Source organism: Peromyscus eremicus, chromosome 4, assembly GCF_949786415.1.
Source record: "Peromyscus eremicus chromosome 4, PerEre_H2_v1, whole genome shotgun sequence".
NCBI lineage: Eukaryota > Metazoa > Chordata > Mammalia > Rodentia > Cricetidae > Peromyscus > Peromyscus eremicus.
In genome coordinates this window covers 20,903,125-20,928,990 of record NC_081419.1, presented here as the reverse complement: position 1 = coordinate 20,928,990, position 25,866 = coordinate 20,903,125, and the positions used below count along the sequence as shown (strand labels likewise).

General features: G+C 36.9%; 1 protein-coding gene across 1 annotated transcript in view; it reads left to right on the top strand.

Moving 5' to 3' along the window:
* Lrp1b (LDL receptor related protein 1B) overlaps window positions 1-25,866 on the top strand; it is a 1,617,914-nt gene that overhangs the window by 991,708 nt on the left and 600,340 nt on the right. The window contains exon 32 of the mRNA XM_059258831.1: window positions 14,873-15,022. Coding sequence (XP_059114814.1) covers window positions 14,873-15,022 — 150 coding nt within the window. The remainder of the gene's footprint in view (window positions 1-14,872; window positions 15,023-25,866) is intronic.

Below are 25,866 nucleotides of genomic sequence, written 5' to 3'. Positions count from 1 at the left end.
CAAAATGATAACTAAAATTTAGGGAACTAGTTATTGCAGGTCCTTCAGATAGTCAGTTGGCTAGGATGTTGACCACTAATATCATTTCTGCTCAGTAAATACTGCAAGATTTTAGGAGAGGTGTTTTGCAATCATTTGATGCTTTCTAGTGAAGAGTTTTTGTATCTTTCAGGAGGCTTCTCAGGTGAGCAATATTATTGAAACAATTTTTTAAAAGGCTCTGAAATGCTTTTATATTAGTTTTATAGTTCTGGTAATTAAATCCTGAGACTCACACAGGCTGGGCAAGAGGTCTACTACTTAGCTAGACTAGCCTGCATCTAACATCTTTTTCTTCTTACATAAAGTTTTCTGGAAGTGGTGCTGTTACAGTATCGAAGTCTAACAATAAAGCCACATTTATATAGACAATAAGATATGGTTTTGCCTTGGGTTTTGATTTACAAAACTAAGTTGCTCCTTTTTAGCTCCTTTTGTGTTCAACTTATTTTAAAATGTATTAAAATATCCTTGTCAAATAAATTTGTACATCACTATGTTATTTTTTTCCACCTATTTCTAAATACTGGATCTACAGTTTTCAGAGTTTTAGCAGAGAAATAGTGCTAGTATTTTTTTCTTTGTGCATGTGGGCCTTATTGTGTGCCTGAACATGTGTGTGGTGGGGAGGGACAGACAGATAGACAGACAAAGGCAAAGACAGAGACTCTTTGATTGATTGATTAATTGATTGCCAGGATTTTTCATGGCATCTGATTGAAAAGAAGGAACAGCTAGCATTCTTTAGTGGGCTGTGAGGAAGAACAGTATAGACATGTTCATGGAGAGATGGAAGTGCAAGTCAGGGACAAATATCTTCCTACAGATTCTACAATTATACTCAGTGTAGTCTTTCAGATCATCCTAAGTTTTAAGAACTTTCTTTTCTTTTCTTTTTTTTAAGGCTGATTGATTAAAGATAGTAATCCTAACTACAAAATTTATTCCCAGCAACTCCCAGGTTCATATTTAATACACTTGAAAGTTCTAAAAACAAACTATATCCTATCTATTCATACACTTGTCCTTACACACACACATATGTTTGCATACTTGTGTTTTTGCACATGTAGCCACTGATGTATGATAATCTGAACACTGATTTCCATAAAGTTTTACACAGTTTATATAGAAGAAATATTAACCAGCTCTGGTAGGTGGACAGCAACGCATTTAGTAGTCATGACTTCTGAATAGAAGGTGATAAATTATTTTATTATATTGAGTTTACCATACAGTAACATAATGCTGAATGTTACATAAAGGATCAAAATATGTTCTTTTTTGCTAAAGAAAAGAAAATGAAACAGTTTGAAAGAGTGCTTGTAACTAATAGTCACAGAAATATGTAGGTATTGAAATTGAGAAAATGAAAGAAAAAGATGGATAAAGAAAGAAGGAAGGAAGGAAGGAAGGAAAGAAGGCTAACAGCTTCACTTCAGCTCATACTTCTTCAGTATGTATTTTTATATACAAAGTAGCTTCTGTTCAGTAAGTACCATGGATGGCACAAAGAAGATTTCACAGAGTTTACTTGTAATATTTGTATCTTAATGAAAAAAAGAATGAGGAGATAGGAGGAATCCACATCTTGTGTATGCCTATGTGGAGGAGTTTATAGAAGAAAAAGGAAGACAAATTTTAACTCCCACAGTGTCGCAGTTATTAGGTGACAAACAAGATAGGTCAGGGCAATTTCCTCGTAGTTTGTAACCTACAACTAAAATCACTGGGACCACTGTGGAACCCCTTCTTTGCTTCTCCTTGTCAGTCGGGTGCAGAACCCTAGGCTGCCTTTTTATGGATTTCCTTCATCCTCTTCCATTCTTTTGTCTTCTAGTAAAACAACTGTTACTCTTTCACAAGGCTCCTTGGACTTTTCGGACTAGGCTAAAACCTCTTCAAATAGACTCTGTTAGCGTTATTCATTTCACCTTTTGACTCTTGTCCCCTGGCCACTGGAGAGGATGTTTGGGAACAGTGTGTTTGGTTTGTCATCATGGCATGAGCTCAGCTCAATGGTTGGCACAGGAAGTAGTCTTCAGTAATTATGTGTTTGGTTGACTCCTGAGCAGGAAACAAGGAAGGCTAGTAGACTTGTATCATGCAGCCATTTTCCTGAAGAGTGGTGTGAAAAACTATAAACAACAAATGCATGATTAGATTGGAAGGCAAAAGTGGAAAGACTTGGCTTCTAAACGTTCTGTAGGCATTTGTTATGCTTGCTCATTCCTCTCCCTCCTTTGTTACACTCTTAACCATTTGGCTTTGATTAAAACCTCAACCAGAGATATCTCACACAATAAACAATAGGCTGAGACTGTGTTAATTGTTATCCTCTTATTGATAAAGCCTCATAGCACAGGAAACAAAGAAAAAAAGATCTATTACAATAATCCCTCATTTATGCCAATCCTATTAGTTGTAATATTTTTATCTTTTCAACAGTTTTCATAGTGTCTAAAATAAATTCAAAGCATAGTGCTTATTATCTGATTTTCTTTTGTCATAATGTTTTAACTACTATTTCTTGAACCATTTCTTAGAATCTGTTCAATAATTTACATCAACTGAGACAAAATAATAAAGAATTTCAGAATGCAATATTTTTATTTTTAAAAATCATCAGTATAACTGCTTTTTCTTATATTTATGAAATATTTAAATTATGAGAGAAGTAACTTGATAAAATAGTTTTGTACTTTTACATACAAACTTCTTTTTAACGTAAAGTCAAGGTTAAGCTGTATGAGGAAATACTTCTTGAAGAATCCATGCTGCGGTATTTCACTTGGAAAGTGCTATCAGAACTAGTCCCCTGAGACACTTTCTAAATTGGAATTCTATGGTCTTGTGAACGCATGTACTAATGTGTGAAAAAATAAATACAGCCATTTTTTTGCTGATGCGCATGACAGTTATACCGTGAAGTACAACATAAGGACATTTATTATTGCATTATTTACTGATAGCTTTACTTACTTATTGTAAGCAATTAGAACTATTATTTAATGATGAGCCTTTCTGAGTAAATTCTGGCTTCTCTGCCTTCCTGCTACTTTCCTCAGACAATAGTCATGAAGAGAACAAGGTGACTAGGAGATGAAATCCTCTGTTTGGTGATTTTTATCTCCTGGATATTGCTGGCATGCTTTATTTAATATTGCAGAATATGAAGTGCAGATCGCATATCTGTACAGAAGCATTGGCTTCTGACAAATGTTGCTGCACTTCCTTCCAACCACAAAGATATGCTTTTGTATCACCGCAGTCCGGGACCTCTGCTACACTTTGCAATTAAAAATATCCACGGTGACTTCTATCTATGCACTGAGAATTCTCAAACAACTTGCAGATTTTTTTATGTTAATTACACACAGCAGCCAGTCTCTAGAGGGTCATTCAGATATCTCATTCATTCACAAACTATGGCTCCTTGAAAGAAGTTAGTGTTTGAAACAAAAGTTTATGTTAGGAATCAAAACCAAATGTTTCCAAAGTCATATTCATCCTTCATCGAGAGCTTGATTTCATTGAGTAGCATTCTACCGAGTTTCATTCATCCTACTTCAAGAGAAGAGCAGGAAAAAAATATCACAGAATCCCGTGAAGCGTGGGCAGGAAGAAATTTCCAGAGCCTTGCTACCCACGAGAAATAGAAGCCAATTAGGGTACAGCAGAGGGCTTTTGGAGCAAGCAAGACTATGCAAAAATCCTCTCGCCTCTACATACTGTGATTCACAGTTCATTATTTCTGAAACCTTAAATTCTAGTATTTAATTGTAGGAAATTGACACCCTGGACTATCCAGAATGTAGACTTGTGTTGTTATTGTAATTTACTGATTCTTTGCTTGATTGCTGCTCCATTTGTATGTGTGACATAATTCACATAAAAATTCATACTCATATCAAAATATCCAGCTCACGTTTTATTCACATGCGCTATTGGAGATGGAGTGATTGCAGCCTGCAACAGTTTGAGCTGAATAACTTTATTTCTTTTAAATACAAACCAATATTCCAATTATCTATTGATGAATTAAAAATTAAATATTGAATGAAGTTTTTTTAATTGAATTATTACTCAGTCTTGAATGAATTTAAGGACTTAGAGCAGTTTACAATGACAGAAAATTTTAGTTTGGCATATAAAGTAGTTTCTGTTCTTAAAATGTGCTCAGATTATAAATTTTATCCTGTAATCCTGAAAGAAAGCAACTTGCCTTGTCAGTCAGCATCACTCTCCATGCATTATTCTTAAGAATCTAGAATACTGCCGGGCGGTGGTGGCGCACGCCTTTAATCCCAGCACTTGGGAGGCAGAGCCAGGCAGATCTCTGTGAGTTCGAGGCCAGCCTGGGCTACCAAGTGAGTTCCAGGAAAGGCGCAAAGCTACACAGAGAAACCTTGTCTCGAAAAACCAAAAAAAAAAAAAAAAAAAAAAAAAAAAAAAAGAATCTAGAATACTATATATTTTAGCTCTTTGGTAATCTCTTTTGTTTTTAATATAATCACAATCATAGGCCATTTATTTACATAAACTTGTAATATACCTTCTTGAACTCTACCAACCACTTTCTATTATTTAATAATTGCAATCCATGTTTTGTGTTAACAAATTTTATAATATATACGTGGGTAAGGTTTCCAAGAACATTTTATGACATAAAATGAGTTAAAGGGCCATGATTTTTAAAGCAAGATATTAAAAACATAACTACTATTTTTTACTCAATATAATGATCTGTTGTACCTGAAATTTCACTTCTCAGCAATTCACTTTTATGTATAAAATGTAATTAATATATAAAGCTAAATATACCAAAAATATTAAAAAATAGGAACACTGGCCAGATAACTTGACAATGTTATTATAATTATTAATATATACAGACAAATAATTTGCACTTATTGTACACTAATATTATTATTCACTTAGTAATTGTTCAATTGTTACATACAATAAAATCTTACTTAAAAAAATTTCGTGTGGTACATTCTAGATTCCAGATACCGAAATCAAGCAATCATACCTATCCTCAGGAAAGTAATTTTTCAATTAAGGAAAAATAACAGATAATTACAAATAACATCCTTTCAGCCAAAAACCATTAAAATAATCCATTAGTGTTAAGTGCTGGACAATATAAAGATGTAAAATCAAAATAATGTATTCCCAGTATCTGCTGGGAAAACCGAAGTAGTAAAAACAAAGAAAGAAGCTATAGCCAAATTAATGATGTTTAGAAATTTCAGCAAAACCTTAATCATAAAAACTATGCTTTTGTTAAAAAAAAAAAAAGAAAAAAAAAAAAAAAAAAAGGCCGGGCGGTGGTGACACACACCTTTAATCCCAGCACTTGGGAAGCAGAGGCAGGCAGATTTCTGTGAGTTCGAGGCCAGCCTGGGCTACCAAGTGAGTCCCAGGAAAGGCGCAAAGCTACACAGAGAAACCCTGTCTTGAAAAAACAAACAAACAAACAAAAAACTGCCAATAGTATATTAGCTTTGTAAACTACAGTTGTAAAAAACAAAACAAACAAACAAAAAAGCCAGGAACTTGGGGCTGGATATATGACTCAGTGGTTAAGAGCATTGGCTGCTCTTGCAGAAAACCTCAGTTTGATTCCCAGCACCCATATAGCCATTCACAATAGTCTGCCATTCCAGTCCCAGGAGATCTGGTGCTCTCTACTGACACCAGGAACACATATGGTGCACAGACATACATGTAAGCAAAACAATCATACTCAGAAGTAATGTAAAATCATAATAAAAAAGAATAACACGATTTGAGACTTAAAAAGAAGTAACAGAAGAGGGGGAAGATCTTGTTCTTTGAGGGAGGGAGAACCCAAAATAAGATCTGAATGAGCATGAGATGTATACAAACTAAATCTGCTACATGAGCATCCAGAAGGGGGAAAAAATAATGACTGAGGAGAATGCTCAACATTAGATTGCCAGGAACTACAATTAAAAATCAATAGAATGATATAACAGTGTTTTACAATTTTTACTTTTGAATTTCTTAAGCTATAAAATTATAACTTTGACAAATGCAAAATAATGGCTATATAAACTGTTAAAATGCTTTTAAATTAAACCAGTTCTCGTAAACAAAAATGCAAAATCTTATCATTGATTCTGGTTTTCCATTTTTCATTTATTATTTCCACAAGGCTCATAATGTTTATCAGTCACCTAGACATAAACAATAAATATGCCTGACATAAACAATAAACTGTGCAAAGTAAAATATTTTATATGAAGGTGATGGAAGTGATCTGAATCTTAGCCTGAGAAGATATGTAACAAAAATTAGTCCATCGACTCCTCCCAGATATTCCACACAGTATTGATTAGTACTTAACACAGGGCACATCATAGGTCAAGTGGAGAATAGTTTAGTCCAGGAAAAATTAGATTGGTGAATTCTATTCAGTTGATGGTATGCCTTTCAAAACACGGAAAACTTTATGAGATACTTTCATATTCAAGTGCATTTATAAAAATCATTGCATAGAAATGCCTTTCATAAAAAATGAAAACATTTGCCATCTATAAAATATTGTAAATGCAGACATAAAATGTAAATAAATAGTACTAATATCTGAAAAAAATGATGCAGAAAAATAATCTTTTGAGTTTTTAGTCAGGGTTGTCTATGAAGCGCCTCAAACATCATAGGTTATTGCTATCGCCCTTGGTTGTCCCCACCTACTACCCCGCCCAAAGGTGGAAAGTAAGTCCCAGTTGCTGAAGACACCAAACACTTTGAATACAGAACGCAGTGTGCTTGAGCTTTGTCTAACCTGAAAGCCTCCTATCTTGAGGACTAGCTTTCATGGTACAAGAAGGTAACATGAAGGCTGCTAAACAAGGGAAGCAATGAATAGTCTACCCGGATATGATGCCTATGAACCACAATGACCAGCATGGCACTATAAGGGTACAGTAGCGGCACACATACCTTGGTGGTAGCCAACAGCTTTCTAATTGGATGAAGGCTCACTCAACAATACAGAACATGACTGGTACTGGAAACCTGGCTACCTGGAGCTAGTGAGGTCATGGGTCCTGGAGGAGAATCTAAAACTGCCTCTTTACTAAACCAACATATTCCCTAACTACATTATAAATATTTATCTTACACCCATGGATAAGTGTAGCTCACACCCCTCATCAATGCAACTTCTCTTTATAATCGAGAGAGGCTATTACAGAAACAATAGCCAATCAAAATGCAGAGTTGGAGATCCCAGCTACAGTGGAAATATGCACAATAGAACTCCTGAACCTACGGCTCAGGAAACATTGCTGAAGAGGGCAGGAAGATTTTAGAAGCCGTAGGAACAGGAAATTTTCTGTGAGATTTTTTTCCTAGGAATGTCAAAGAAGTTACACTCTTGAAGTTTGAACAATATGATTGCCTAAACATAACCTGAACAAGGACTATGGTATGACTGTACACACGATAAAACAGAAAGGAAAAGGCCAGAAGTCTTCAACCCTAGATAAAGAACTAGAGGCAATTAAGAAATGTTGAGAGCAGAGGACAATAGTTTTCTTTAAGGCAAAGCATATAAACTCATAATACAATACCAAATAGTGATCCCTGAAAACCATATACACACATGTAACATTGCACAGACAGAACAGGTAGTATTTTTGTATTTAAGAATTCATATGTATATTTTAAATATTCATATATATAAAACAAATTAATCAAAAAGAGGTCATGAACTTAAAAGAGAACAAGGGGAGAAAACATGGGAAAGTTGCTGGGAGTAAAGGGAATGGGAAAATTATGTAAATATAGTCTTAGAAATATTTAAAAATTAATGCAGGCAGCTCTCTCGTGTAAACTTTAAGCAATGCTCTCCAGCTGGAAAATTACACAGAACCAACAATGCAATGTCACAACCAAGACAGCGACTGCAGTGCAGTTTGCCCTCCTTACTCCGATTACTCAGTTCTGTTTGTCTCGCTTTGTGTTTGGTTATTCAGGTCTACAGAATGTGATGCTGTGTGTACATGGCTGTATCCACCAGCACAACAGCTCTTCACCTTATCCCTTTGTAACTCCCTCCGCTTCCCTCTTGACATTGAACCTCTGCTTCCCCACGTAGAAATGAAGCTTCATACTGTGGTCACGCAATCTTCTGAGACTGGATTTTCATTGCAGATTTCTTTCTGTGGAATCCCTGGCCTTGTTTCATTTGTAATAACAATTTGCTCTCTGTTTTGTCTGTGTAGCATTCCATAACCCTAGGAAAACTTCAGTGGTTACAGTTCTGCGATTTATAATTCAGTTACTCTAAACATTCAAGTACAAGTTTTTGTTTGTAAAGTTTTTGTTATTTTTTTTCTGGCATAAATCTCCAGGTATGCAATTATTGAGTCATTAGGTGATAATATTCTTAAGTTTTATGTATTTGTTGCTTCTTATGTACGTACGTGTGTATTATGTTTTCATTTGTGTGAGCACAGTTGTGCGTATAGGTGCAAGTGAGTGAATGTGTGCATGCATGTGGAGGCCTGAAGTTGACACTGGTTGTCTTCTTCAATCGCTCTTCATGTTATTTACTGAGACAAGGTCTCTTCCTGGTAGCGCTGGGACTACAGGTGCCAGTCATTTCTGCCTGGCTTCACCTGCCTGAGATCTGGGGCTTGTAAGTCCTGTTCTCATGCCTGTGGGGCCAGAGATTTTGCCACCGAGCCATTGGCTCAGGCCTATACTCGGCTTTTAAAGCTACTCCTGTTGGTTTTCCACAGTGGCTCTATCATTTCACATTCCCAGCTGTAGCATGTCAGTGATGAGCACTTAGCTTCCTCAATAACTTTTAGTTCAGCCATTCTGATAGACGCATAATAGTACTCATTACAATCTGAATTTGAATTTCTTATGTTATTGAACATCTTCTCATGGGCCCATTTGCCGTCTGTGTATTGTCTTCTGTTTGAGTTTTAGCATGTTTTCTTGGCACTTCTTAGACTCTTGAATCTGATACTTCTGTTATTCATACTTGCCTGTTGTTGGTTATGTGGGTTACAAATGCTTTCTCCAGATGCAAGTGTAGCTTTTATCACCTTTCACAGAAAAGGTTGTCAAGTGTTTGCTTTATAATCAAAATTATGTAGAGGACCCTCTGTTTTGTTTGAAACATGGGTCCAGGCTGGCATTGAACACAATCCTGAATCATACTCCTGAGAACTAGGATTACATTCATTTTCTAGCATGGAAAAGGGCAATCTATTTATAATAATCAAATCATCTGCAGTTATCAGCTGTTGTGATTACCAGAGAGATGGGTACAAGTTTTCAACATGATTTAGCTTTAAATATATGTAATGAAACTTGCTTATAGTGAATACTGGATGTTTATTGAAAGCTAGGGGGGCCATAATGTATTCTCTCTCTCTCTCTCTCTCTCTCTCTCTCTCTCTCTCTCTCTCTCTCTCTCTCTGTGTGTGTGTGTGTGTGTGTGTGTGTTATTGTGCATGTGCATGTGAGTAAGTATGGAGGGTATTATACCTGGATATTGTTCCTCGGGAACTGGCCACCTTGCTTTTTGGAATATCGTCTCTCACTTGAACCTGCAGTTCATGGATTACACTTGGCTGCCTAGCAAAAGAGTCCCAATCCCCAGCAATCTGCCTGTCTTCACTTTCCTAACCATGAGATTACATGTATGCTCCACAATGCCTGGCTTTTTAAATGGGTGTTGAGGGTGGCCCAGGTCCTTCTTCTCATGTGATTAACACTTTACCCATCAAGCAATATCCCCTGTCCAGTGCATCATCTTATTACTAACTGACCATGGGGAAGTAAGTCCATCTAGAACACCACTGCAAAATTGTCCCTTATATTGTCATCACTTAAAAGAGAACAGAGTCTTGCAGCACAGAGAATGCTTGGATTTCACCAGAACAGTCATTAAAGTTAACATTAGAGTGTTCCCAGGAAGTACAGAGTGGTCCATGAAGGTGCAGTGGGCGAGCAGTTAGGCTGGCACTGCTCCAGTACCACCATCCCATATGTCAGAGGAACAGGGCTAATCATTGGGCATCTCAATTTGAACTTTTTGTGTCAGATCTGGGTTTTAGTGTTTTTTTTAATAGTGTTATAGGTGGTGATAACTCAGAAACAGGGAGGAGAACTTTCAGGCAGTGGGACCACGTCCTGTACTCAGTGCATAAGTTGGCTGTTTGAAACCTGGGGCTTATACAGGGACACTTGGCTCAGCCTGGGAGGAGGGGACTGGACCTGTCCGGACTGAATCTACCAGGCTGAACTCAATCCTCAGGGGAGTCTTTGCCCTGGAGGAGATGGGAATGGAGGGTAGGCTGGGGGGAAGGGGGGGGCGGGAGGGGGGAGAACAAGGGAATCCATGCCTGATATGTAGAATTAAATTAAATTATAAAATAAATTAAAAAAAAGATAAAAAAAGAAATTTGGTATATAATAGAAAATATTGTGTAATATCCGTCTTTCCAAAGTCTTAATATTAAAAATACCTTTTTACACCCTTACATTTTCATTATGATCCCTTATATACTGATTTAATTTTTATGTCTTTAAAAAAGAAAATACATAAAATGAACTATGCAGTTATAATTGCTACAATACTTAAAACACATTATTAATAATAAAAGAAATATGAATTTAAATGTTATTTAAAAGTATTGTGGCATTTTCTCTACCAAAGTGTGTATTATACCTGTAATGTGAACAATTACATCAGTTTGGTAAATTATATTCTTTCAGAAAATTAATATGGTCTTCCTAAATGAAAAATGTTCAAGTAAAATAATATATGAAGGGAGTTTATTTAGAATGTATTAAGGGATGTGAGAATTCAAGCATAGATATCAATTCAGCTTTTATATTACTAGGAGAGTTAGGAAAAGGTAAATATTTTACTTTTTATAATGTTTTTCAATTTAAGTCATGACTTTTTCTTCTTTTTCTTATTGTGTCCCTTAATCTATGTTTCTTTTTCTGATAACTAGACCCTCATGATGTTAATATTTTATAGAAGGAGACTATAATGATATTGATACTTTTTAAAGAATCTCTTAACATTTTTACTTATTTTATTGTAATAAAATTATAAATAAAAACATCACACTTCACCAGGTAGGCAAGTAATTGAGTGACTACCTTAATCTAGCAGTATGATGCATTTATCTGTAAAGATGTAGCATAATTATATTCCTCTATATACATTCCAGGAAAGCTTTGCAAACATTCTCACATTTGACCTATTTTCTCATGGCAATTGATTTCACATTCGAGCACCATTGACTACTTTTGGTCACATTAAATGGCTATTACTTCACTGTTTAATGATTTATTGTCTGACGTATTAGCACAAAATGATATGACTCAGAAACTGTTTAGTAAGTGCATATGTCAATGTAGTTTTCAGTGATGCTAGGACTTCAGTATATATTGTTGACAAGTGAAAAAAAAACTCATGATGTAAAAGCACACATATTAATAAATCACAAATACTTCTGAACATTCTTGTATCAGTATATTAAAACAGAGTTCACTAATTTCTTTTTAAATGAATTAATTACTGTTTATGCATGTATGATATGTGTGCAAGGCTGTACATACCATGGCTCCAGTGTGGAATCAGAGGACAACTTTACAGAGCCAACCTCTCCTACCTTTTGTGGGTGATCAAACCCAGATCTGCAGTCACACGAGACAAATGCCTTTACCAGCTGAGCTGTCTCTTTGGCCTGTTTCCCAACGTCCTAAATTTATAACAGAACTTGTAGAGGATTTCACTTCTATGTTTTAAACAAGGAAATGATCAGGCAGTGGTGACACTCAGGAGGATCTCTGTGAGGTCGAGGTCAGCCTGGTCTACAGAGCAAGTTTCAGGACATCAAAGGTGACACAGAGAAACTCTGTCTTGCAAAAAAAAAAAAAAAAAAAAAAAAAAAAAAAAAAATCCAAAAAATTAGAAGAAAGAAGTGAACACACTCACCAGTATACACACATTTTACTAGTATACTTAACTACTTAACAAGAGGCAATATATATGGATCGTCTAGGTGGCATTTATCTGATATGTACACAGATCAAGCTAGAAACTTTTGTAAATTTTAAAGTCACTCATCTGGAACTGTTTAACCCCCAAGAGATGTGCGAAAGCCTAAGCCATACAAGTAGACATAGAGTATCATTCCCTTTCCTTCTATTTCTCATACTGTTTAGGTATAAGTAATGCATATTTAAAATTCTAGTACACTTTTCTAGACATTTTGGCCCACACTTTTATTTTATTATTGTGGGTATGTATGAGCACGTATGTATATACACTTTTGTACACATGTCTCAGTCCAGAGGTCCACCTTAGGTATAGATCTCATGTTTATGGGTGTAGGATCTCTCACTTACCTGTAGCTGACAAATAAAGTAGATTGGCCATATATTTACCTGTCTCTATCTTCCCATCACTGGGATTATAAGTACACATTACCACACCTGGCTGTTTTACCTGAGTTCTAATATCATATTGAAGTTCTCAAACTTGCTCAACAGACACTTTACTGGCTGAACTATCTCCCCACACCCCCAGCTCTCTGGCCTCTACTTTTAATATCTGTATTTAAAGAGGCCTAGGCAGGAGGTTTCAAGTTTCAGGGCATTCTGGGATGTGAAGCAAGACCCTGTCAAAACAGAACTAGTCAGTCAGTTGGTAATGCTAAGGGTGTAGCTCAGGGTAGACCCAACAGGTGTGAATTTATGATTCAGTCTGAAGTACTACAAAAATAAATAGATACATATGTAATTAGTAGTAAATTGTTCATTTGTGAGTATGCCTTAACTTCAAGAAAAACTCCTTTTAGGCATCTTACAGTTTTTATAATATATTTAATTAAATAATCCATTTTCTGCTAACAGATTATCTTTTGTGAGTACCAAACAATCGGCTGATTGTGACAGAGTCCTTTTCTTGTGTGCACATACTCCCCACAAGCAGAGACTGAATAATTGACTCTGGAATTCAGTGGCCTAACTTTCACTTCATTTTCTGCTGAATTCCACATTATACAACACATACTCGTGAGACTGGAGAGTATGTAGTGGCTGAGAAGTTCAGTCACTGTGGGTTAATTTGGAGTTAGGTATGTTCAATCTGAAAGCTCACCTTCCTTCCAAAAAGGAGATTAAAGAAAGTTAAACAAATACATTCTGTAAGAAAGGCTAGGCTAGAGTATTGATTTCTATATTCCAGGGGAAAGAAACTAATAGATTAGTCTATCAATGTGAGACTAAAACTGATAGTGTAGATGCAATCTTTTTACAACTACTGGAGATGGCTCACAAATCTGACTCTGTGTTTTTTCTTCCAGCCAAAGCCAAGACAGAAATATGATCAGTTAAAATTTTATATTTCCCATATATACCTTTTTCTGGCACATGGCCCTGAAAGAAATGTGTCCCTTGGGTCCATAGATAAAGAGGTCACAATATGATGTATTGCCTTCAGACACTACATCTTAGGAAGTCTAACAGAGGCCTTTCTGTGTGTGCTTGTAACAGTTCTTGCCTTCAAACCAAGGGCAAAATGCCAACACTCAGTTCAGCTGGGGACCTCGAGGACAGAAACAGCCATGTAAAAATGCAGCTCCCTGGGGCCTTGGCTTGACTGTCAGATGCAATTTAGAATCCTCATTGGCACAGACAAACTGCACATTTTAGAAAAGATTCTCTATAACAGTCTATGTTTATTTAATTCTTTGTATTGCCTTAACATCATCAGACAGATGCTTAAGCAGAAGCCAGTTCTGAAAATATGGTCCTATTATCTGATTTCTACAGACATGGCATGCCCAGGTGGCAGAGAGTCTGTAAAGGGCCATGTTGACATTCTTAAACAAACTGGATAGGGAAGACTTTTATCCTGAAATATCATACCTAATATGTTTATTATTATTATTATTATTATTTGTTATTTTAACTAATTTTCTTAGTAGTTAAAATTAATCACCTGATTGTGGTCCTCAAAAAAATGTCTAAAAACTCTAATCTCCATAATGCCTGACTTTTTGCATTGTGATTCTATGGGTGAATATTTCCAGTTTCTCCCAGAAACTGAGACAGTCCACAGGCAAAACCTCATGCAGGTGAGCTGGATGGTTCCTGGTGTGGAACGGTGCTGACACCTTAGTCCACTCTAATCTGTGACTCACTGGAGTCAAAGACTGCCCGGTGACGTCTCACCGTCTTAATGCACTTGAACTCCTGGCAATCTCTCCCACTTTCTCCTGTGTGTTGATGTGTTTCCTCGTGGTCATGTTTCTGTTCTTTGTTTGCTTTGGAAGGACTGTATGAGGCTTGTTCATACCTGGAGTTGATCTCAGGAACAGTTTGCTGCCACATCTGAACATCTGTCCACAAGCTGCATCATGATGGGCTCAGTGGCCAACATGGATGCACAGAGACATTGTTTCAGTGTGAACCGTGACTGTGGGGAACATGCCAGTAATTGCAGATGTCTGTGCTGAGAACACAGGTTTCTTAGCTTCCTGGGTATCGGTTTCCTTATCTGTAAAATGGAGGTGACATTCCTTTCAATGTCATGATTATTTTCATCGGTAGCTACCGGGAAGTTGCCTGTGAAACTCTAATGCCCCTCAGTTAGTGAAGACACCATATATCTAGCTTCCTATTAGCCAGGTCTTATTTTCCAAGACCAAAATGTGAACTTTCAACCTACTTTCCCCTACAATCAGGAGATGGTAAGTGAATATTGCAATTTGACTGACTGTTATTATGTTTAAGTTGTTTAATTTAATTACAGGTCTATCGATAGACTATGTGGAGAATAAGCTTTATTGGATCAGTTCCGGAAATAGAACCATAAACCGATGCAACCTGGATGGTGGTAATTTAGAAGTAATAGAGTCAATGAAAGAAGAATTAAAAAAAGCTACAGCCTTAACCATCATGGGTAAGTGCAGTGATTCTGTGGTGAGGCTGAATCTTATTGATTAGGAGTTGATTAATTATGACCTATTAAAAGTCTAGCAAAGTTACCGTTTCATTAGCAACAAAGACACATTCAAGCTGAACATCTCTGTGGGTTTTTTCTCATTTTTTAACTTTAGAAAACACACTTTTACAATTATCCAGATTATACACTCAGTGCTGGCATTAAAATTAACTTCACTTAGTTATCAGTCCTCAGTGTTGTGTGGATTATACTACTGTATGATTTTTTCCTGGTCTCTGTTGCAGCACTAAGGTAAAAAAAGCTTGCATGTTTCCCTGTGCAGTTGAATTTAGCTCATCTGTTTTTGTAGCCTGGACATGGAAACCACATTAAGGTCATCTGACCAATGATTGAAATCACTCTCTCTACCCTGAAGTGTTACATCTTATAGGCAGATTCTAATGACCAAGTCTCATTTTCATCCCTTTTGTTCAGTATTATGGAGGATTTAGAAAGTTAGGGGAATGTATGTTTTCTACAAACAATAGTCAACTCTGCTGTATTGCTGTTATAAACTATGTGTTGAGAGCTAAGTTTTCCTTTTAAACTGAGTTTCATGTAAATTGTAAGCTGTAAGAGGTGGTCCCCATACAGAAGCGTTGTTTGCTGAGGGGTTTTTGTTTTGTGGATGTTTTGTTTTTGTTTTGACCCATGTGGTCAACCTGCAAGACCAAATGCCCCATGTAGCTTATCAATTGCTGTATTATGTTACAAGAAATGAGAAACAAGATCCTTGTTTATAGTTCCAAACATCAGGATATGTAAAAGAACATAAGAAAACCTTATACCATTTAGAGAAATTCAACCTGAATATGTTTTTTAAGGTTTGTATAATTAGCAAATGGGGCCTTGAAACTGTAGAAATTCTACTCCCCATAGTATTTCAGCCCTTTCATTTGTTCATAAATCTAATGTAATGGTGTTTTGTTGTTGTTTTGCTTTGTTTATGAGCACATGAGCTCATGATTATATACTATTTAATGATGGGTAAATACTTTAAAATTTATTTTCTAGGCAACCACTTTGTCTTATTACCTATATTTCCAATCATGAAAACTGCATGAATAAAAGCCAGATATGATAGCACATGTTTATCCCTCAACACATAGAAGGCTAAGGAAGGCTGACTTCCAGGCTAGCCTGGGCTATACAGTAAGTTTGAGACTAGCATGTGCTACCTACCTAGTGAGTATGAGACTAGGTTGTGCTATAATGAGAATTTCTCTCAAATGAAAAATGAAATGAATGAAAATGATGAAGTTTTACATTTAGAAATTATTTAAGACAGAGCAGTGTCTCACTTTCTTGTGAAGAGGGCTAAAAGGAGATGGTTTTCACCTGTCATTGAATAAAATACTATATATATTTGCACATATTACCAAAACTATGGGAAGTGTAAGCAAATGTCCATTTTATAGTGCTGATTTCTGCATAAATGTCAAATTAAGATCTCAGCATACTCTAGTTTTGTTTTTTTTTTTGTTTTTTTTTTTTTTTTTTTTTGGTTTTTCGAGACAAGGTTTCTCTGTGTAGCTTTGCACCTTTCCTGGGACTCACTTGGTAGCCCAGGCAGGCCTCGAACTCACAGAGATCCACCTGCCTCTGCCTCCCGAGTGCTGGGATTAAAGGCATGCGCCACCACTGCCCAGCCATACTCTAGTTTTATATGCTGGGATTTTGAGGGGGACTCTACTGATATCCAGGAAGGGAAATGAATTCTCAAAGAGATGAGAATGAAACCCCAGTTCAGATTTACTTCATTAACCTGGATCAGACTTTGGGGAATCTAATGCCAGGCAGTTCATTGTCAGCATCTTTAAAACACAGTACAATTTGAGAAAAGGTTTCCAGGTAACAATCAGTCCAATTCCAGGTGCACAATAAAGCTTAAGGTGTGACTTCATAGAAAGTCCTTTACAAAGTACACGTGACCATGAGTGTGGGTTCTGTAGCTAAAAGGCCAAGAGTTTAGTTGTCTGCAACCGAGACAGCAGAGAGCTCAGCAGGCTACAAGGTACAGATGACATCTCCCGTAAAGATGGGTAAAGAGCTAGAGAAGAAAAGGTCTGGGACAATCATTCTAGAGAATTTGGGTGAGATTGGCCTTTGTAACGAAGTGGGCTAGGTCTATGTCCACAGATAGCACAAAGGTTATGAGATCATCAACAAAATCTATTCCTAGCCTTCTGGGCATGAAAACAGGTATTTTTATCTCCTCCATTGAGAAGAGGTCGCTGTGTGCTTAACATTAAGTTTCTTTAGTCATTTGTGGGTATAAGGACCTCTGTGCTCCCAACAAGCTTTGCCAGCTGCCAGTGCAATATTACCCACCAGGTTTCAGTGGCTGTCTTCTGCTGTAGTGTCTGTTCTGGATCTTACTTTTTTTGGCAGGTTTTTTTTTCCCTCAATTATTTCTTGAAATTGAGATTTTCAAAGATAGATTTTTCTCCAGGTAAGACATTTATACTTATAAGTATAGAATCTCCTTTTGAAAAATGACTGATTTTTTTATTTCCTGGCATTTGGGAATTTCCTGTACCGTTTATATGTGCTATTAGTCACGTTTAATGTTCTCTTGACAGGATGACTAATAAAAACAACTTAAAAGACTAAGGCTTTATTTTGGCTTCAATGGTTCACTTTATTGGGGCTAGCTACATTGATGGCACAGAGGAACAGCAACAGTCCGGCAGCAGGGTAACACACAGCTTCTGAGGACCGGCCCCTGGGATCAGCCTGCTTGAGCTAGGAGGACAGTCAACTATCTCTGGCTAATCTATTCAGATTGTGGTTTTTATCAGTGAATTAATCTGTTCATTATGTAAGAGTCCTCAAGTTCTATTCCTCTCTGGAAACGCCAGGACAGAATTGCCCAGGACCTGTGCTGGATTAACCTACGAATTTCTTAACTCATCCAGGTTGTTAAGAACACTATGTCACATAGCTCAGTGTTGGCACTGTTCTCATTGTCTACACAGAGATACACAGACATGTAATAAACATATGTGTATACACAAACATACACACAGATGTACTCAACCCACATATATACATACGCAAACATAAATGAATGAGATCCAGGTTGTTAAGATAACTACCTCATGCATTTCAGGATTAATGTTGTTCTGTGTTTACACACACACACACACACACACACACACACACACACACACACACACAAACTATGTCCGATGGCTTATTTTAAGATTGAAACTTACATTTGTCCTTTAGGATGTTTTTTATTTGATTGATTTTGTGAGACAAAGTTTCAGCCAAGATTGGCCTCCAGCTCACTATATTATTGAAGATGACTTTGGGCCCTATATCCTCCTAGATCTGTGCTCCACATGCTAACATAGCAGGTTGTGACACCCACCTGGCTTCTTTAGGATGGATCTGTGAGATTTCTTACATGACTCAGCACTGTTAAACAACAATATTATATTCTTTATATGACTTTTACATATGTTAAACCTCAAGTAAAAGCAAATATGAAAATCTGAAAGTGTCAGAATAATCCTTCACATCGTGCTCAAAACTTAATGCTTGCATACTTTAAAAAAAAATCAAGCCAAATTACCAAACAATATTTAGGAAACTAATAAATGAGAAGGACTTAAAAAATGTCATGACATTTTAACAAAATTGACTTTTTACTCCTCCACTATGTGTCTTCATACTATATACTTCATATAATAACATGTATTATAGTATTAAAAACCACAACCGAATAGATGAATTAAATATTTGAGAAGCTTCCACCTCCCTTGCTAACACTACTGATCCTGTTTGGAATGGAATGGAAACCAATGCTAAACTTACAGAACTCGAAATTGTGGATGCAGTCTCAAAAAATGCAGTATGTCCTCTCTTTTGTCAAAAAGGGGGTTGAGTACGTTGTTAGTGAACAAAAGTTCATTGACAGTGTGAGAGAAAGGTTTGGAAGATCAAGAGTCTCAACTGCAGCAGCATTGCAGAGCCACTTCGAACAGGAGTTGGCGAATCTTTTAACAAGTGAATGGCTGTGTATATCTGCTCCTCCGTGACACTGTAGCTTGATTAAAATCAGTTGACCAACACCAACTAACTCACTAAAAGCAGCACACTAACTTCTTACAGCAGCCCACATATCAAAATACAAAGAACATAATTATACAGAAGTGGGTGGGATTTCTAGTTTCCCAGCAAGCTCTGGTCTCACCTTCAGGGCAGGCCTCCTCAGAGTTTGCACTCTTACATTTTGAGGAAGAAAGAACAATGGCACGGACTGCTGCCTGCAGAGGACGACGCTGTAGCCATAAGAAAGAAAACAAACAACGGAAAGAGTGTCCTCAGTGTGGTCCAGGGGATTATATTCCTCAGAATGTTTAAACAGAAATTTCCTCACAGTGGCACTGAAATTGCACGTCCTGAGAACAAAGAAATTGGCTTGATGCCAAGCAACACTTATATACAAACTCACAGTAGCTCCCCAGACTGACTATATAGAAGTTTGCATTTAACTGAAATGTAACAGTGATTTGCCTCAAACAGAGACAAAAACATATCTTCTCACTGTTTTCACCATTTTTCTTTTAAATTTTCAAAGCTTGTAAACTGTAACCAGTGGGTATCTCACTTTTTGCTTTAGAGTAAGGTACACAAATAAAATGGGGGCAGATTGGAAATGTTGAATATCTGGTACTGTCCAGATGAGAACAGAGCCAGTATCTGACGGGTCTGCAAGCCAATGTGACAAATATCAACAATGACAAAAAGCTAGAGGTTAGAACTGGGAGGAAGGCGCCATTGCTCAAGTGCTTGTCTTGTAAGAATGAGGACCAAATAACAGTCCTCAACACTCAAGTAATACCTCGGGCACAGTGCCATATGTTTAGAATCCCAGTGCTAGGGAGGGGGAGCCAAATGGTTGTCTAGCATGGGAGTCCAGCCAACCTAGTCTGTTTGGTGGGTCCCAGGTGAGCAAGAGACCCTGTTTCAAAACATGTGGTGAACAGCTCCAGAGGAATGATACTTGAGATTGACATCTGGCCTCCATATGCACACACATAAGCAAGCACACATGCATGCACATGCACGCATGTAGCATGAATCTTAAAAGTTCTTATTAATAAAATCAAACCCAGAGGCCAGTTATTGGGGTAAATGCTGGAAGGTCAGAGTACCAGAACAAGCCACAGCTATCTCACCTTGCCAGTTCCTCTCGGCTGGTCCTGTTTCCTCAGACTGGAAGCTTCTGTGTCCTCATCCTAATGGCTCTCAGCTGAACTGCTGCTCGAAGCCTGAATGCTTAACCAGGCCAAATGCTTAACTAGGCAAATGCTTAACCAGGCCAAATGCTGCTAGTTTCTGGTCCTCATGCCTTATAAACTTTTCTGCTTTCTACTACCACTCCCTGGGATTAAAGGCTGCTTTCTGGGATTAAAGGCATGAGTCACCATGCCTGGCTGTTTCCAATGCGGCCTTGAACTCAGAGATCCAGAGGGATTTCTGTCTCTGGAATGCTAGGATTAAAGGCGTGTGCTAACATTTTCTAGCCTAAGTATCTTGTTTTTCTGTTCTCTGACCCCAGATAAGTTTATTAAGGTACACAATATTTTGGGGAACACAGTACCACCACACACGCACGCACACAGAATGAATATGGATTAATTTCTCTCTCTTTGAGTGTGGACTTGACTTTAATGACTCCTTTTTAATAAACAGAATGGGACAAAGTGCTGATTTATGACTCTGAGACTAGGATAAACTGTCTGAGGCTTCCTGCTTGCTCTCTCTCTCGGATCAGTAACTTCAGCAGAGTCAGACCACCTTTATGAGAATAACCAACCAACACTGTGGAGAAGAGCACCCAGATAGAAAAAGATGTTCACCCACAGCCATGTCTGTGGTCCATTTTGAAAGTAGGAGCTCTAGACTGGTTAGAAACTCTGTAGACTACCCTACAACCCAACAGCCTTAAAGCAGCCTCAACAAGAATTGGCACAGCAGAACTATCCATGCAGTTGTTCCCACATCCCTGCCTTAAGAAATCATAAGAGATAAGAAGCATTTATTGTGTTAAGTTGCTAATCTTTGGGGAAATTTGATACACAGAAATTGATTAACTAATTTATGTGTTACTCTGTCCATAGCATTTATTTCTTTATGAACAGATTCTAATGCCAAATGAAATCTATCAGAGTGTCAGTCAGAATAAAAAAGCCAAATATTCCCTCAATTATAGTAAACCAGAACTGAGCCTAAGCTCCAATATCTGTACTTGCTTGGAAGAGAACAAGTATCCCCTATAAGATAGCACACTTCTCTGCTCTAAGTATTTTTATCATAAGAAATATTAACCCTTTGTGTCAGACATTTCAATTTTCAAGGTGAATACTACAGACATTTATTTAAGATCTCACAAATTAAAAATATTTTCAGAGATCATTCATCTTTAGGAAATACCATTCAGATATTTATGTTGTGAGAGTTAACAGTCAAATGACATAAAATACCCAACATGGGTTGTTAGTTGAACCTAGACTAGATGTTATAGTTTACCTGAGGTATATGCTGACATAGACATCTTCTGTCTGTTTTTGAGATAAACTCTTACAGGAGAATATAAGTGATGTATTCAGAGCTCCTACCTCTATCAGCCATGGTTATTGAGAGTCATTCAATGTTTCTTTCACTCATACAACAGCTCTGTATTATTGCTGACTCTATATACCAGTCACTGATGTATGTGGAGAGAGCAACACGGACTTCATAAAGCTTGGCCAATAATGTAGGAGGTAGATAATAAAGAAGATAAACAGCTAGTAAATGATGTGATTGTTAAGAGTTGGCAGGGGTGGAGGGTGGAGAACAGAGCAAGGAGATGAAGAGTTCATGGCAGAGGTAATAATTGCAGTGAGTACTGCAGAGGGTTTCCTGAGGATGGTGTCATCTGAGGAAAACATGAAGAGACACTACAGTAAGGATAACAAGTGCCATTTGAACTGACCAGAACTGCTTGAGTCATTTTACAGCTTCATGCTTCAAAGACTTACTGCAACTTTAAAATAACTTTTTCCAGATGGTTGCGAAAGCTTTAGATATATTTTCCCTATCCTACTACTGAGATACAGGCTGGTCTGTGCTTCCTCTGTTCTCCAGTGACTGGGGAGTTCACCTGCTCAGATGTGATATACGTTTTGTCTACTGTGACTGTTTGAAGAAATTGTTAACCCCTTTGAAGTTCTGTCTAGCTAATGATTGAACTTCAAATTCTCACCAATTTCTAAAGGCAATCTTGCCAACATTCTGTTCTTAATCATCAGAAATGGCAAACACAAAGCCTTAAAACGTAAGAGCAGAAGCTGTAAATAATATCGCTCACCATTATTCTTATTTTTTTAATTGCCAGTTTTAGATGCAATTTTCTATTACATGTACACTTGAGGTTGATAAAATAGTGGTATGCTAAACGTCTTCATACACGATTTTCTGATAGTTTGTGCTTAGAAAGAATGTATAGCCAGCAATCGGTATCAACTTATTGGTTACTAGCTTTTGCAGTTGCGAGGCCCTCTTGCTTATTTGATTTTGCCTTCGGACACATCTGACATGGTGCTCTCTAATGATGGCTGAAGAATACAGTGACCTAAACTCCTTAAACAGTTGATACTCAATATTAAGTCCCTTTGTGAGGAGGAGTACTAGTTTCAAAGTCTGACTGTTATCAGGGTTTGTGGGTTGCTTAATGATTTTATTTAACTTACTATTTCTTTCTTCTATTCATGTAAGCAGTTTGAGAGTAAAATACCTATATTGTATTCATGCCAAAGAAAAAGCGAAAAAAATCAATTTGTGAAATTAAGAAAAAATGTATCAGTGAAATAAACATATTGGCAGAAATAGGCTTATTGATATTTGCAGAAAATTAAGATGTAAATCATAAAACGGCATCATGAGAGCTACTGTGCATTTTACACTGTTTGGGTTGAACAGGGAAGAGCAACTGTAGAGGGATCAGGGACATCAGACAGAACTGTAGATATTACACAGATCCAAAGAAGTCCATAAATTTATATAGGAAGTCACTGGCATATGGATTTAAGGATCAGCAAACTATTTCATCACTAGGGATCTTGATTTAGTCCATTATAAAGTGTCAGGTAATAATTTGTCAAGTTTTGCTAGATTAAGTGTTTTTAGTCTATATAATAACAGATTGGGTATGAACTTGAATTTGACTTGTGTGCCCTACTACCATAGCTTTTGAGCTAAATATGCATTTTATCTAATATTCTGTTGTAAATAAAGTGAATACCCTGGAAATGCCTTCTCTCGCACACACATACACACAGAAACAGACTTAAACCTCCAGGGTTCTTCTACACTCAGTCAAGTTGGCAAGGACAATAACAGTACACAGTCATTTTATATATATATATATATATATATATATATATATATATATATATATATGTGTGTGTGTGTGTGTGTGTGTGTGTATGTATATGTATATATATGTATATATATATATGTGTATACACACACATATATATCCCCATATATGTGTATATATATCCCCACTATATATATATAAAATGCAGTGACAGTAATATATGTGCATTATATATTATATATATGGGGAGAATTACAGACTAGAAGAATTTTGAAAAGAATTTTCTTCCCCTCATATTTCTGAAGGGTAGAAATCTAAAATCTGTGTGCAGGATGACCAAATTCTAGGAAAGGCCTTCTTTCTTGCTCCTGATGACTTCTTTCTAAAATGATATTATTCCTGTGTCTGCGAGCTGGGGAGCATGTTGCTAGGGGCTGAATGTGGTGGTCAGAGAACAGCTTATGGAATGGGATTTCTCCTCACACCCCCACATGTGTTCTGGGAATCAAACTCAGGTTGTCAGGCATGTAGGGCAAGGGCTTTACCACTAATTCATCTTGCTTCTCTGATCCATACCTATCTCTTTCTAAATATAAATGGCAAAGGATCAATCAGTTACATTTATTATGTGGTAAAATCACAGAGATAAGATTAAATAAAAAGGTCTGGACAGACGGACCAGCTGTTGAGAATCCACTACCAGATGATCTAGATTGGATTCCCAACACCCACTTGGGGGCTTATAACCATCTGTAACTCCAGTTCCAGGGCATCTTATGCCCTCTTGTGTCCTTCACAGACACCAGGCACACACATGGTACATATCCATATTTTTGGGCAAAACAGTTATACACATAAAATTCAAATAAGTAAATCACTAAGAAACTCATATAGATACATATATTCAAATTCTTGTGGTAAGTTTTTATACTTTTATTTTCTGACAGTAATCTGAGCCCTTCACACTCCAAAATACCCATTGTTCTATAGAACCTTGGGGATTTGGTAGTGCTTAGAAAACTATAGCCGTTTTTCTTGGTGACTTTGTTCTGAGAAATGGAGCTGAAATTACCTTTCCTGTTATGTTTGATTTTTAAAATTTCATCTTTTAAAACTTGGGAAAGCACAACCTGGTCTTGGGAAATAGTGAGAGGGCCAATGATGACTACATAGCCAGGGATAAATATTTTGAGCACAAGGAGAGATCACTGTCTTAACAATGCAGCTGGGATAGGAGGCAGTGGTAAGACAAGAATGAAGTATGCAGATCACTGCACAAAAGTGCAAGTGAAGGTTTGGGGTTGCTTAGTTTCCTTTGTGTTGCTGTGATTAAATACTCTGAAAAAGGCAATATAGAGAAGGGTTACTGCAGATCAGAATTCCAGATTGCAGTCTAGCATTGTGGAGAAATCAAGGCAGTAACTTCAAATAGCTAGTGTGCTGGCTGGTTTTATGTCCACTTGACTCAAGGTGACATCATATAAGAGAAGGGAACCTCAGTTAAGAAAATGTCTCTATAAGATCAGTCTGGAGACAAGTCTGTGGGACAGGGAAGAGGGGAGGGCATGTGAATATATTGTTCCGAATATGTTGTAGGAATTTTTTAATCTAAAACAAAATAAGCAATCCAACTTGGAAAAGAAAAAGAAGAAAAAGAGGAAGAGCAGGAGAAGGAGAAGGACAAGAAGAGGAAGAAGAGGAGGAGGAGGAAAAAGAAGAAGGAGGAGGAGGAGGAGGAGAAGGAGGAGGAGGAGGAGGAGGAAAAGGAGGAGGAGAAGGAGAAGAAAGGAAATTGCACCTTTGAGGACTATTCAAAATAAGGTTGAATTTACAAGGTGGACTATGGTCAATAATCTTCTTTATTAAACAGTGGCCTATAGAATATGATACCCTAGTTGCAATATAATAAAAAATAGGAAGAAAATGAGTTCAGATAAAAATTAATGTATAATTGCTTTGGGCACAAGTAGATTTAAAGAAATGGTTGCATGCTTTTATTCACATAAAGAACTGACAGGCCATAAGTTAAAGCTAAGTAATAATTACTTCCTATCCTATGTACACTTCCTAGAATTTAAAAAGAAAAACACCCTTACAAAGAAATAATGAAATATCTGAAAATACAGACCTGTGGGTTTGAAATGGTAAATAATTTTTGTTAATGTTAGGATGAATATAAGAAAATACAAATTCATTCCTGAAAGTTTAATTTTTTTTTGTTTTTTTGAGACAGGATTTCTCTGTGTAGCTTTGCACCTTTTCCTGGAACTCACTTGGTTAAAACTCACAAAGTTAAAATTTCAATAGATAGTAATAAGTATAAGTAAAATAATGGCAATCTAGATAAAAGAAACATCTGCCACTATGATCATAATTATGTTTTAAAAGCAGATAAATGTTTATTTAGAGTGACTACAACCATAAA